The sequence below is a fragment of the Gadus chalcogrammus genome, chromosome 13 (genome assembly GCF_026213295.1).
Source record: "Gadus chalcogrammus isolate NIFS_2021 chromosome 13, NIFS_Gcha_1.0, whole genome shotgun sequence".
NCBI classification, from domain to species: Eukaryota; Metazoa; Chordata; class Actinopteri; order Gadiformes; family Gadidae; genus Gadus; species Gadus chalcogrammus.
This window is the reverse complement of record NC_079424.1, coordinates 3,907,040-3,921,762: the sequence shown is the minus strand read 5'-3', so window position 1 is coordinate 3,921,762 and position 14,723 is coordinate 3,907,040. Positions and strand designations below refer to the sequence as shown.

Below are 14,723 nucleotides of genomic sequence, written 5' to 3'. Positions count from 1 at the left end.
TGTTTTTTTTCATGATGACCAAAAAAAAACGACAGTGTCACCCCTCATGTTTTATTTGATAAAAACGACAGTGTTACCCCTTATGTTTTTTTTAATGACGGCCGATAAAAAATGACAGTGTTACCCCTAATGTTTTTTTCATGACGGCCGATAAAAAACAACAGTGTTGCCCCTTATGTTTTTTTCATGACGACCGATAAAAACGACAGTGTTACCCCTTTTGTTTTTTTTCATGACGACCAATAAAAAGACAACAGCGTTACCCCTTATGGTTTTTCTTTTTTTTTCATATATTTTTTTTTCATGACGACCAATAAAAAACGACAGCTGTAACCCTGTCTACGTTTTTGCAGGGATCCGAACCTGAGCTGTTTGGAGTATTAACCTCCGAACTTATCAATGCACCATCATGACCCCGAATAAAGTCAACACAATGGTTATACTTGACTTTATAATTCGCATGAAATAGAGATAGAGTCTTCCAACAGAGGACATCAACCGGACTTGAACCCCGGTCTCCAGGGGGTTAGCTCACAGCTCTCTCCACATCCCACTGTGATTTATATTTTATATATGTCTGTGGTTATATATGACAGTACAATAGACATGATAGCATTACGTTTCAAATTAAAGATATTATGTTTTCCACAGAAATTGAGCTGCGGTCGCCAGTGGGTTAGGCAGAGTACATTCCACTGCACCACTGAGGCGATGAAAAGTCACAATGATCAATCATCAATAAAGAGGATATATATGACATTAAAATGTATGTGTGTTTTTCTATTATTTCCCTTATGTTTTTTTTCATGACGACCAATAAAATACGACAGTGTTACCCCCTATGTTTTTTTCATGATGACCGATAAAAACAACAGCGTTACCCCTTGTGTTTTTTTTCAAGATGACCAATAAAAAACAACAGCGTTACCCCTTATGTTTTTTTTCATGACGACCGATAAAAAACGACAGTGATACCCCTTATGTTTTTTTCATGACGATCGATAAAAAATCACAGCGTTACCCCTTGTGTTTTTTTTCATGACGACCAAAGAAAAACAACAGCGTTACCCCTTATGTTTTTTTTCATGACGACCGATAAGAAACGACAGTGTTACCCTTTACGTTTCATTTGATAAAAACAACAGTGTTACCCCTTATTTTTTTTTTCATGACGACTGATAAAAAACGACTGTGATACCCCTTATATTTTTTTTCATGACGACCGATAAAAAACGACAGTGTTACCCCTTATGGTTTTTTCATGACGACCAAAGAAAAACGACAGTGTCACCCCTCATGATTCATTTGATAAAAACGACAGTGTTACCCCCTATGTTTTATTCGATACATTTCGACAGTGTTACCCCTTATGGACTTTTCATGACGACAGATAAAAAACGACAGTGTTACCCTCTACGTTTCATTTGATAAAAAGGACAGTGTTACCCCTTATGTTTTTTTCCGTTGATGACTTATGAAAAACAACAGTGTTACCCCTTATATTTTATTTGACAAGGACAATTTATTTAATTTTTCATATATATTTTTTTTCATGACGACCAATAAAAAACGAAAGTGGTACCCCTGTCGACGTTTTTGCAGGGATCAGAATCTGAGCTGTTTAGAGTATTAACCACCGAACTTATCAATGCAACATCAAGACAGCGAATAAAGTCAACACAATGGTTATAGAAAAACAACAGTGTTACCCCCTATGTTTTATTTGATCAATATCAACAGGTTTACCCCTGTCGATATACCCCAAGGGTAGCAGTCCGGTAACTTGTCAACCCCAGCATCTTCGGTTGCTAAGCGACGTCAATGTCTTATAGCGGACTATTTCACTGCTGATCAACACTACGAATGCTGGTAACGAATAAATTGTAAAAAGACACACCATGTGAAGTTATTTGCCAAATAAGATTTGAAAAGTTTTGGAAGTTTATTTATAACACTATTTACATGGTTTCGGAGCAGTACACTTTGAAATTTTAATACAGTGCAGCGAGAAAGGCGACGAAGAATAAGAAGGGGGCGTTTCAGTCTGCGTAAACGGGAACTCCCACCACACGAGAACGCCCATTTGTGTCTGCAGTGGGATGATATTGCCTATATTTACCTCCCTACGTTCTCTCTCTCTCTCCCCCCCCCCCCCCCCATAACAACTGAGCGCAAGGACGGTGTTAAACCGAATTCTGCGACCCACCGAAAAGTGACCTCAGGGGTGCTGTTGCATATTCTCTGCAATATGCACGAGTTTGAAGCGTAGACAGGCCTGACAAAAACATACATAAAACATAAGATCTCCCCCAACCAATAACTTTTTTATTAAAGGTGCTTAGTAAATTCATTTGATTGATTTGATTAGCATTTTACAGACCCATACAATGGGTAGGGCGTTTAGTACGGTCCTTCACCGTTGCTTCTTTACCCATAAAAAGCTACAGTCAGTGTTAAATTACGCCGATTTACCTTTGAGCATTTCCTATAATACGCTACCGTGTAAAATGCTGTTTAGAATTAATGTTAGTATCAAGAAAAGAAAGACCCACCGGTGGGGGGAGATCTTATGTTTTATTTATGTTTTTGTTATAACGCACACGTGCATGTTGCAGAAAATGTGCAACAGTGCCCCCTGTGGTCACATTTTTCGGTGGGTCGCAGAATGCGGTGTAACACACCGAATTGTGTGTAATAGGAAATGCTCAAAGGTAAATCTGCGTAATTTAACACTGACTGTAGCATTTTATGCTACAGTCTGTAAGAAGCAACGGTGATGGACCGCACTAAACGCCCTATCCATTGTATGGGTCTGTAAAATGCTAATCAAATCAAATGTATTTATTAAGCACCTTTAATAAAAAGGTAAGGGGTTGGGGGGAGATTTTATGTTTTATTTATGTTTTTGTCATGCCTGTCTACGCTTCAAACTTGTGCATATTGCAGTAAATATTCAAAAGTGGCCCCTGGGCTCACACAGGTGTAACACCGGCACGCCCCCCCCCCCCCCCCCCCCCCCCCCCCGTATTATTTTTGTAGCCTTGATGAATTTAATTACTAACTGTACATTAAAAGGTATTTCTGCTCAATTTAAAAGGTTTAATCTCCTCGTGACTGAACGTTTGTATACAGCGTGCAGGCTGTATGCGCCCAGGCTTGATGCGCTCCACTTCTTTCTGTGGAGAACCAGCGCCTTGAATATTTACCACAGCGTTTCTACAGCTCGATCCGGTTTCGCAATGACTCCGTCTTTACAGAGATATTCCTGAACCGCTTTCGCCCGTTTCGGCTCCGTGTGGACGGGGCCTGAAGCTAACCTGACTAGTGTTATTGTTAGCGGAGGGCTCCTACCTTGTAGAATCGGCTGAAGTCTGTGTTCATTGCCAGGACGTTGATAACAGCGCCGTTACAGAATCCTCCATCTCCCACATAACCACTGTTACACACACATGACACATCTACACACACAGACACAGGCACACACACGCACAGACACAAATTAAATTTGTTTTCATTTAGCTGCACAGCGTTTTTTCATTCACAGTCCCCGTTTACAAAAGCGTCGGGAATCTTTCTTCAAATCGCGACCATAACATTGTTGTAGTATCGAGGGAAAGAGCGATGTTATCTCCCTCTAACGGCGGGAACATTTTCTATCATTCCATCAATTTGGAAGTACCTACTGGCAGGTACAGGCCACCCTTGCCTCTCCCACGTCATTAATGTAGGGCTGAGGGGCGGTATAATTAAGCAATAGATCAGGCCAGGCTGTGGCCAGGCCGACCCCCTGTGAAGGGGGTCGCCGGCCCTCCGCTGCGCGTCGGGGCCCCTTAACAGTGGTATAATGAGCACATGCCACTGACTGAAGTGATCTATTGCTTTTATACAACGGTTACTGTTATGGCGAAACGAAAGTTATAGACACACTACATTTAAAAAGAAACCAAGAAAGTCAAAGTAGCCGTTTTATTAAAGAATACAAAAAAGTAGTCCCTCCTGGCTGCCTTCAACATGCACGACTGTCGCTATGCAACACACTTTAGCGTCCCTCCGAGAGAAGGCTCGGCTAGAGCGGTTCGCCGGCAATTTATCCTATGGAGCAGTTCACTCGCCGTGTGCCTAAGCTTTCGTTAGTCTCTCCATCGCCTTGCTCACTCCCGGAGTAACAACATTTACACCCTCCCCATCATCCAACATATGTTTTACTTTGTAACTGTTTCTACTTCCAGGCGCGGAGTGATATGCAAACTTTCACAAAGTGATCGGGCGTCATAGCAGTTATGTATACGCTCATTATACAACAGTTAGGAACCAATCAGATCGCTGGATTTAGGCCCCCCGTTGTATAAATGGGGGATATTCAGTTGGTTGCAATTTGCAACCTCACCACTAGGTGCCACTTAATCCTCCACAAAGCCCCTTTAATCACGGTCTTAAAGGGCTTTACAGGTCACATGGGACGACATCAACCGAGGCGTCAGCTGATTACTGCTGATTATAAGCAGCTTTATTACGCCATGACAGCTGTCCTGCAATGCAGAGCCATGGACTGGGTAGCGTGTTAGTAGTATTATTCAGAGCCATGGACTGGGTAGCGTGTTAGTAGTATTATTCAGAGTAGGGATGCACCGAAATGAAAATTCTTGGCCGAAATCGAAACCGAATATACTGAAACAGTTGGCTGAAAGCCGAAACCGAATACCGAATGTGGCGTTTGCTGTTTTTCATTCATTTTGCTTTAATTTTTCACCATTGCATAAATCAAACAATTAAATGTCCTTTATAAACCTTTTTGTCTTGCTTTTCAATAAAAAAAATCAATTACAAATTTGATACAAAATATTTATTGAATACTGAACGTTTTCTAACATTCCAGCAGACCTTATAGCAAGAATTTAAGAACAATGTACCTTTAAATAAATGAGTAAAACAATATCTATATATATATATATATATTTTTTTTTTTCTTTTTAAATCAAAAATAAAAATGTTCGGTGGATTTTTTTCGGCCTTATTACTCCTTCGGCCGAACTTGAAAATGATGTTTTGGGCCATTTTTGGCCAAACATTTTCGGTGGCCGAATATTCGGTGCATCCCTAATTCCGAGCCATGGTCCAGATTCAAGGGACTATGAAGTGCGTCTGTCTGTCTCTCTGTTTGTCTGTCCGTCTGTCTGCATGCAACAGTACCTGTCAGTCTTTCTGTCAGTATCAGTACCTGTTGGCCTGTTTGCATCAGTGCCTGTCTGCCTGAAGCAGTACCTGTCTCTCAGTGTCAGTATCTGTCTCTCTGTAGCGGTACCTGTCTGTCTGTATCAATACCTGGCTCTCAGTGTCAGTACCTGTCTCTATGTAGCGGTAGCTGTCTGTCTGTATCAGTACCTGTCTATCAGCATCAGTACTTGTCTGTCTGTATCAGTACCTGTCTATCAGCATCAGTACCTGTCTTTCAGTGTCAGTACCTGTCTCTCTGTATCAGTACCTGTCTGTCTGTATCAGTACCTGTCTGTCAGTATCAGTACCTGTCTGTCAGTAGCAGTACCTGTCTGTCAGTATCAGTACCTGTCTGTCTGTAGCAGTACCTGTCTCTCTGTAGCAGTACCTGTCTCTCTGTAGCAGTAGGCGTCGTATTTGCTGGAGGGTGGGACGGGCTCCTTGTACAGCACCACCCCAACATGGCCGTCGCCACAGCGGGGGGAGGCCACAGTGGTTGGGTAACCCACCTTACCCCCCTCCAGCCACCCTGCTATACACAGGTGCATCCCCAGCTACACACACGCACACACACACACACACACACACACACACACACACACACACACACACACACACACACACACACACACACACACACACACACACACACACACACACACATTTTTATAAATAAAACCTCTCAAGGCTAACCTCACAAGGTTATCCATTTAAGATTAGCTTCTTAAGGTTAGCCTCTTAGTAGTAGTAGCGTTACTTCTCAAGGCTAACCTCACAAGGTGGGCCCCTTCAGGTAAGCCCCTTAAAGTTAGCCTCTTAAGGTAAACTTCTCAGGGCTAACCCAACAAGGTTAGCCTCTTCAGGATAGCACCTTAAAGTTAGCCTCTTAAAGTAAACCTCTCAAGGCTAACATCAAAAAGTTATCGTCTAAAGGTTAGCCCCTTAAAGTAAGCCTCTTAAAGTAAATCTCTCAAGGCTAACCCCACAAGGTTAGCCTCTTCAGGTTAGCCCCTTAAAGTTAGCCTCTTAAGGTAAACTTCTCAGGGCTAACCCCACAAGGTTAGCCTCTTCAGGATAGCCCCTTAAAGTTAGCCTCTTAAGGTAAACTTCTCAAGGCTAACCTCACAAGGTGAGCCCCTTCAGGTTAGCCCCTTAAAGTTAGCCTCTTAAGGTAAACTTCTCAGGGCTAACCCCACAAGGTTAGCCTCTTCAGGATAGCACCTTAAAGTTAGCCTCTTAAAGTAAACCTCTCAAGGCTAACATCAAAAGGTTATCGTCCAACGGTTAGCCCCTTAAAGTAAGCCTCTTAAGGTAAATCTCTCACGGCTAACCTCTTAAAGCTAACCTCTTAAGGTTAGCTTATTAAGGCTAATCTCTCAAGGCTAACCTCCCAATGCTAACCCCTCGAGGCTCACCTCTTAAGGTTAGCTTCTTAAGGCTAATCTATCTTAATATTGATGTATGCAATTAATTTGATTACATTTTATTATTTGACTGCCCCAACCTGTGTGTGTGCGTGCAAGCGTGCGTGTTTGTTTGTGTACCTGCTGTGCGTCTGCTAGCTGCTTGAAGCTAGCTAGCGTAGCGCCCTGCTGACTGCAGCCGTTCTGAGCCCCCGTCAGGTTCATCTGGTACCGGATCCCCTGGGGGGAGGGGAGGTAGAAGACCCCCGCTGTACGGGCTGCTCACACACACACACACACACACACACACACACACACACACACACACACACACACACACACACACACACACACACACACACACACACGCATGCATACACAGACACAGACACAGATACACACACACACACACACACACACACACACACACACACGCACACACACAGACAAACACACATACACACAAACACACACACACACAGACACACACACACACTCAAAGACACAGACACAGACACGTACACGTACACACATCCACACACACATCCACACACACATACAAATACACGTACACACACACATACACAAACACATACACACACACACACAGAAACACACACACACACACGCACACACACACACGCACACACACACACACACATACACAAACACACACAATATCATTATAGTTTATATACATAACCTATATTTTATATCGTATTTTGTATAATAATTTATATGGTTTGTATTATACTACATTATACATTACATTGTTTTTATTTTATAGTATTTTGTAAAGTGTGTATAATCCTATTTTTTATAATATCTAATAATGTCGGTCGGCTCTCCTATCTTCATAGATCAAGAAGGTCAATATGGAACCGCATCCTCTCTAGATCTCCATGGAAACATGGACCATCCATCTCCGTATCACCAGTTGCCTAGCAACCGACCATGACTGGAGCCAAAATGTCCGTCTGACCCCTCCCAATGACCTAATTTAAGATGTTGAGTCCACAGCATGTTCACGTCATGATACTATTCATTGGTTCACTCTGCGGCCATCTTCAACCATGAGCGATGAGGGGAGGACCGAATCGTGTTGACAGTTGCTTAGCATTAGTAACCGATGACGACAAGCGGATTATGGTTGATGGATGGTGAATGGATGAGTGATGGTTAATTGATTATGGATTGATGGAGGATGAATGGATGAGTGTTGGATGGATGATGGATGAATGGTTGACGGCGTTTGCACCTTCCTCGAGCAACCACACCAGGAAGTCATAGCGAACCGGCGTCATTCCCCTTTCCTCTATGAAACATCATTTTGACGAGTTGCAAGGAGAGGTCAGTCATCTCCAGGAGTCCAGGAATGCTTGTCTGTCGGTGTGCCCGGAGACATGACCTACTGGGTCGGAATGTGATCCACTCTGGATGCTGTTATCCAGCTGGATGGAGACACTGGGGGACGGGCGAATCTCTGCGAGGGGCGTGTGTGCTCGTAGTGGTAATGTCAGCGCACGAGCGCCTGGGACACTGAGGTACTGTCTGCGTCGGTGAGGCCCTTCCACCTCCCGGGAGACGTCCCCCGATTATTAATTTCCTTGTTTGTGTACCCCCCTGAGGCCCAGGCACCAGCTGCTGCCGAAACCATTTTGATAGAGACACAGAAACTGAAATCCGTCTCGACTGACGCCCCGAACAATCCACGTGGAGATAAGCGTTGTAATCTGAGGAAGCCGGCTGGGGGGGAGATGGTGCTCAAAGGGAAGGTTCTGCTGACTACCATGGAGACGATGATGTTACCATGGTAATGGCGGATGAGAGCAGGATGTGTTACCATGGTAATGGTGGATGAGAGCAGGATGTGTCACCATGGTAATGGCGGATGAGAGCAGGATGTGTCACCATGGTAATGATGGATGAGAGCAGAATGTGTTACCATGGTAATGATGGATGAGAGCAGGATGTGTAACCATGGTAAGGATGAATGAGAGCAGGATGTGTAACCATGGTAATGATGAATGAGAGCAGGATGTGTAACCATGGTAATGATGAATGAGCGCAGGAGGCGTTACCGTGGTAATGATGGATGAGGGCAGGAGGCGTTACCGTGGTAATGATGGATGAGAGCAGGAGGCGTTACCGTGGTAATGATGGATGAGGGCAGGAGGTGTTACCGTGGTAATGATGGATGAGGGCAGGAGGCGTTACCGTGGTAATGATGGATGAGAGCAGGAGGTGTTACCGTGGTAATGATGGATGAGAGCAGGAGGTGTTACCGTGGTAATGATGGATGAGAGCACGAGGTGTTACCGTGGTAATGCAGGTCCTTGCAGGAGGCCTGGGCGTGGCAGCCCCCGTTCTCCTCCAGGCAGCGGTCCACCGGGGGCACCACCCTCTCCAGACACTGGACTCCATTACCCACGTAACCCAGCTTACACTCACACTGACGCTGGCCCTGGAGACCAGACACAGGCTCAGACAGACAGACAGACAGACAGGCCCTCAGACACAGAGGGACAGAGAGGAAGAGACAGACAGACAGACAGACAGACAGACAGACAGACAGACAGACAGACAGACAGACAGACAGACAGACAGACAGACAGACAGACAGACAGACAGACAGACAGACAGACAGACAGAGAGAGAGAGAGAGAGAGAGAGAGAGAGAGAGAGAGAGAGAGAGAGAGAGACGGAAAGAGAAAGAGAGGGACAGGCAGAGAGAGAGAGAGAGCAACAGAGGGCGACAGACAGGCAAGCGCACGGGCAGGCAGACAGAGAGAAACCGACAAACTGACTGACCGGTCCAGTAAATTTGCAGTCGGAAAAGTCGCTGCATCCTCCATTGAGCTCCTCTATACACCTGGGTTGCACAAATAATATACATCACATACATGTGCATCTAAATCTGTCAATTCGGAATATGAACTGTAGCTGTATAGCTACCTAGTTAGCAGATGCTAGCTGATGCTAACTAGCTCCAGTGTTGTCCCTGAGGGAAACTCACCTGTTGATGGGCTCACAGGAGTACCCGTCTCCCTGGTAACCGGCCTGGCAGGAGCAGTTGGTCTGCCAACTGGTCTGGTTACAGTCGGCGTGCTGGTGACAGCCGCCGTTATACTCTGCACACAGGTCTGGAACTACACCACAAACCAATACCGTTACACAATATGACTACCGCTGCACAATATCACTACACAATATCACTACCGCTACACAATATCACTGCACAATATCACTACCGCTATACAATATCACTACCGCAACACAATATCACTACCGCTACACAATATCACGACCGCTACATAATATCACTACCGCTACACAATATCACTACCGCTACATAATATCACTACACAATATCACTACCGTTACACAATATCACTACCGCTGCACAATAACATGACAAAATATCACTACCGCTACACAATATCACTACACAATATCACTACCGCTACACAATATCACTACCGTTACACAATATCACTACCGCTGCACAATATCATGACATATGGGTTTAGTGTGAGGCTGGCCCGGTACCACCCACCTGGCATGGGGCTGCAGTGGGTCCCGTTGCCCTCAAAGTGATTCCTACACTGACAGCCGCTGCCAGGAACACAGGCTGCCTCCTCGTGGCAGTGGGCGCACTCCTCTGGGAGCTGGTCTGATGGAGCACACTGGGGTTACACTACAGTACACACAGTACACTACACTACAGTACACACAGTACACACAATACACTACAGTACACACAGTACACTACACTACAGTACACACAGTACACACAGTACACTACAGTACACACAATACAGTACAGTACACACAACACACTACACACACACACACACACACACACACACACAATAAACTAATAACACACACACACACACACACAGTACGCTACAGTACACACAATACAATACAGTACACACAACACACTACCGTACACTACACACACACATACACACAATACAGTACAGTAGACACAGTACACTACACCTACACACAATACGCTACACGTACACACAATACACTACACAGGCCATGCACACATAACACAACACAAATTAGACTCAAAAATTAAACACACAATACACATTGCACATACATTTCACATGACATGAGATTTTGATAGAAAATGTCAGACCAACTGACAGCAGATGACCAATGATTGAATAATTGATTACGTGGTTGGTTGAACATCTAGTTTCTCAAGATAAGTGGATGGATAAATTAATTGATCACCTAGTTTCTCTTTGCAGAGTTTCCCGTACCAGCCGGCCTCACAGGAACACTCTCCAGATCCATCGATCCCGTCGTCACAGCGGCCATGGACACACTGACACTCTGACACACACACACACACACACACACACACACACACACACACACATACACACACACACACACACACACACACACACACACACACACACGCACACGCACACGCACACGCACACACGCATACGCACACACACACACACAGGCTCACATGCACGCACACACACATACACAAACATTCACGCATGTACACACACACAAACACACACACAAAAGCACGCACGCAAACGCACACACACACGCATACACATACACACACTCACACACACACGCACAGGCACACATACACATACCCACAAACACACATGTTCACACACACACAAACAAATATGTATCAAGCGTAAAGTATAAATACAGTAATTTACATTATATCTTTATCTTTATCCACCAAATGTTCGACTACTAACAGTAAGACACACAGGCAGCCATCTTGGTCTCACCTGTGCAGTTGTTGCCGTGGCGACGAGGCTCACACCGCTCACAGGCGCTCCCCCTGAATCCCTTGCTGCAGGTGCACGTGCCCCGCCCGTATATGCCGTCCCGACATTCACCGTGGTTACCGCAGGGAGCGGTCAGCCCACCTGGACACACTGTGACGCAACGGAGGAACCAGTACTACATCAGTACTACAAGACCAAGTGTCAGTTCTACACAACGAAGTACCAGTGTGACACTACCAAGTACCAGTACTACACGACCGAGTACCAGTCCTACATGACCAAGTACCAGTACTACACAACGAAGTATAAAGTAGAAGTGAATGTCTAGAAACAGTGAAGTATCGGCTCTATATGAAGAGGTTCATGAATGAATGTCTAGGATCAGTGTAGTATCAGCTCTATATTAATGAATGTCTAGGAGCAGTGTAGTATCAGCTCTATATTAATGAATGTCTAGGAGCAGTATAGTATCAGCTCTATATTAATGAATGTCTAGGAGCAGTGTAGTATCAGCTCTATATTAATGAATGTCTAGGAGCAGTGTAGTATCAGCTCTATATGAATGAATGTCTAGGAGCAGTGTAGTATCAGCTCTATATTAATGAATGTCTAGGATCAGTGTAGTATCAGCTCTATATTAATGAATGTCTAGGAGCAGGGTAGTATCAGCTCTATATTAATGAATGTCTAGGAGCAGTCTAGTATCAGCTCTATATGAATAAATGTCAAGGATCAGTGTAGTATCAGCTCTATATTAATGAATGTCTAGGAGCAGTGTAGTATCAGCTCTATATTAATGAATGTCTAGGAGTAGTATAGTTTCAGCTCTATATTAATGAATGTCTAGGATCAGTGTAGTATCAGCTCTATATTAATGAATGTTTAGGAGCAGTGTAGTATCAGCTCTATATTAATGAATGTCTAGGAGCAGTTTAGTATCAGCTCTATATTAATGAATGTCTAGGAGCAGTTTAGTATCAGCTCTATATGAAGAAACCTTGGCAATCGCTTCCAAAGTGTCCCGGGCAGCACTTGGCCTTCCAGACCTCCTTCCTGCAGATCCTCGTGCACAACACGAAGGGGAAGGAATCCATGAGTCCCCCGCGCCTGAAGGAATGGCTCATCGGCACTGACCTATACTTGTGTCTCAAGGTCGAAGTACACATCTTGCTTTCGCCCTGGAGGAGGAGAGCAGACAGACAGGTGTGTCAGACCGACAGGGAGAAGCCCATGTGAGGCCGACAGGTATGTCAGACAGACAGGGACACAAACAGCCGCAGGGACAGACAGCTATGTCATTCAGACAGACAGCCATGTCGTACAGACATTCAGATTTGTCAGACGGATGGAGACCTACTGTGTCTTTTGATTGGTACGGACAGCTTGGGATTGCAGAGCAGAATCCGCAGCGGCTCTGAAGAACAGCAGGAACAATGATACTCTGATTAGACAGTAATCTGATCAGCCAGTAATCTGATTAGACAGTAATCTGATCAGACAGTAATCTGATTTGACTAGTAATCTGATTAGACAGTAATCTGATCAGACAGTATCTGATTCGACTAGTAATCTGATTAGACTGTAATCTGATCAGACAGTAATCTGATTCGACTAGTAATCTGATTAGACAGTAATCTGATCAGACAGTAATCTGATTCGACTAGTAATCTGATTAGACAGTAATCTGATCAGACAGTAATCTGATTAGACAGTAATCTGATTAGACAGTAATCTGATCAGACAGTAATCTGATTAGACAGTAATCTGGTTAGACAGTAATCTGGTTGGACAGTAATCTGGTTGGACAGTATTCTGATTAGACCGTAATCTGATTAGACAGTAATCTGATCAAACAGTAGTACTTTGATTAGACAGTAATTTGAATACACAGTAATCTGATTAGACAGTAATCTGATCCGACAGTATTAATCTGATTAGACAGTAATCTGATTAGACAGTAATCAAATTGAATAGTAGTTATCTGATCAGACAGTAGTAATCTGATTAGACAGTAATCTGATCAAACAGTAATCTGACTAGACAGTAATCTGACTAGACAGTAATCTGGTTAGACAGTAATCTGGTTGGACAGTAATCTGACTAGACAGTAATCTGGTTAGACAGTAATCTGGTTGGACAGTAATCTGGTTAGACAGTAATCTGACTAGACAGTAATCTGGTTAGACAGTAATCTGACTAGACAGTAATCTGGTTAGACAGTAATCTGGTTACTGTGATCGTTTCGTTCTCCAGTCCGTCGCAGTGCGCTCCAAGGCCAGGTGGCTCCAGTAATTGGTCGATTCCGAAGGCCACGCCCTCTTTGAAGACCATGAACCGTTCCACCACCCTCGCCCCGTTAACGGTCAGATCCCCCTGCACACCAAGAGACCACTATTTGTATTATACGTGTAGGTGTGTGAATATATCTGTGGTGTGTGGGTGGGTATGGATATTTTTGTGCTGTGTGTGTGTGTATTCGTGTGTGTGTGTGTGTGTGTGTGTGTGTGTGTGTGAGTGTGTATACATGTGTTTGTGTGTGTATGTCTACACATGGGTTTGTGTGTGTGTGTATGCATGCGTTTGGAAGTATGTGTGTGTGAGAGAGAGAGAGAGAGAGAGAGAGAGAGAGAGAGAGAGAGAGAGAGAGAGAGAGAGAGAGAGAGAGAGAGTGTGTGTGTGTGTGTGTGTGTGTGTGTGTGTGTGTGTGTGTGTGTGTGTGGGGCTGTGTGTGGTCTCACCGCCAGGTCCTTGTTGCAGGTGAAGCTGATCTTGGATCCATGCATAGACCGGGCCTCAGTGACGAGCTGAATCTACACACACACACACGCACAAACACACACACACACACACACGCACAAGCACACACACACACACACACACACACACACACACACACACACACACACACACACACACACACACACACACACACACACACACACACACACACACACACACAGAAGAAGAAGAAGGAGGTCAATGAGGAAAAGGGAGGAGGAGGAGGAGGTTGTGAGGATTATATAAGAAGACGAGGAGGAGTCAGGCATGAAGGGCCATGCCCCGCCTCTGATTGGTCTGAAAAAATAAACACATTCAATATATTTACTTTATATATAAATACATATCAATATTTTTAAAAATATCAGTAACGTGATCTAATATTAAAAGGTGATGATCTGTGGGGCCACACGAGCAGGCCAAGGGCTGGTGACGCACTTCATTTGATGAGGTTTGAGATGCTAGAAGGGGTAATTGAGGGGGACACACCACCAGGGGGCGACCTGGGAATGCCTTATCACGAGGCCACTGCAGCTGC

General features: G+C 44.4%; 1 protein-coding gene across 4 annotated transcripts in view; it reads right to left on the bottom strand.

Moving 5' to 3' along the window:
• The window catches only part of stab1 (stabilin 1), a 65,232-nt gene that overhangs the window by 13,973 nt on the left and 36,536 nt on the right, over positions 1-14,723 (bottom strand). For 3 of the 4 annotated variants that reach the window (XM_056606990.1, XM_056606989.1, XM_056606991.1), the window contains exons 53-65: positions 14,146-14,217; positions 13,640-13,780; positions 12,765-12,821; positions 12,405-12,585; positions 11,408-11,557; positions 10,872-10,973; positions 10,174-10,290; positions 9,634-9,766; positions 9,429-9,489; positions 8,937-9,081; positions 6,759-6,895; positions 5,603-5,768; positions 3,352-3,458 (exon numbers count right to left, since the gene is read on the bottom strand). In XM_056606990.1, the coding sequence (XP_056462965.1) occupies positions 3,352-3,458; positions 5,603-5,768; positions 6,759-6,895; positions 8,937-9,081; positions 9,429-9,489; positions 9,634-9,766; positions 10,174-10,290; positions 10,872-10,973; positions 11,408-11,557; positions 12,405-12,585; positions 12,765-12,821; positions 13,640-13,780; positions 14,146-14,217 (1,569 nt within the window). Of the gene's footprint in view, positions 1-3,351; positions 3,459-5,582; positions 5,769-6,758; positions 6,896-8,936; positions 9,082-9,428; positions 9,490-9,633; positions 9,767-10,173; positions 10,291-10,871; positions 10,974-11,407; positions 11,558-12,404; positions 12,586-12,764; positions 12,822-13,639; positions 13,781-14,145; positions 14,218-14,723 lie in introns of all 4 variants that reach the window. The other variant, XM_056606992.1, reaches the window with a different exon arrangement.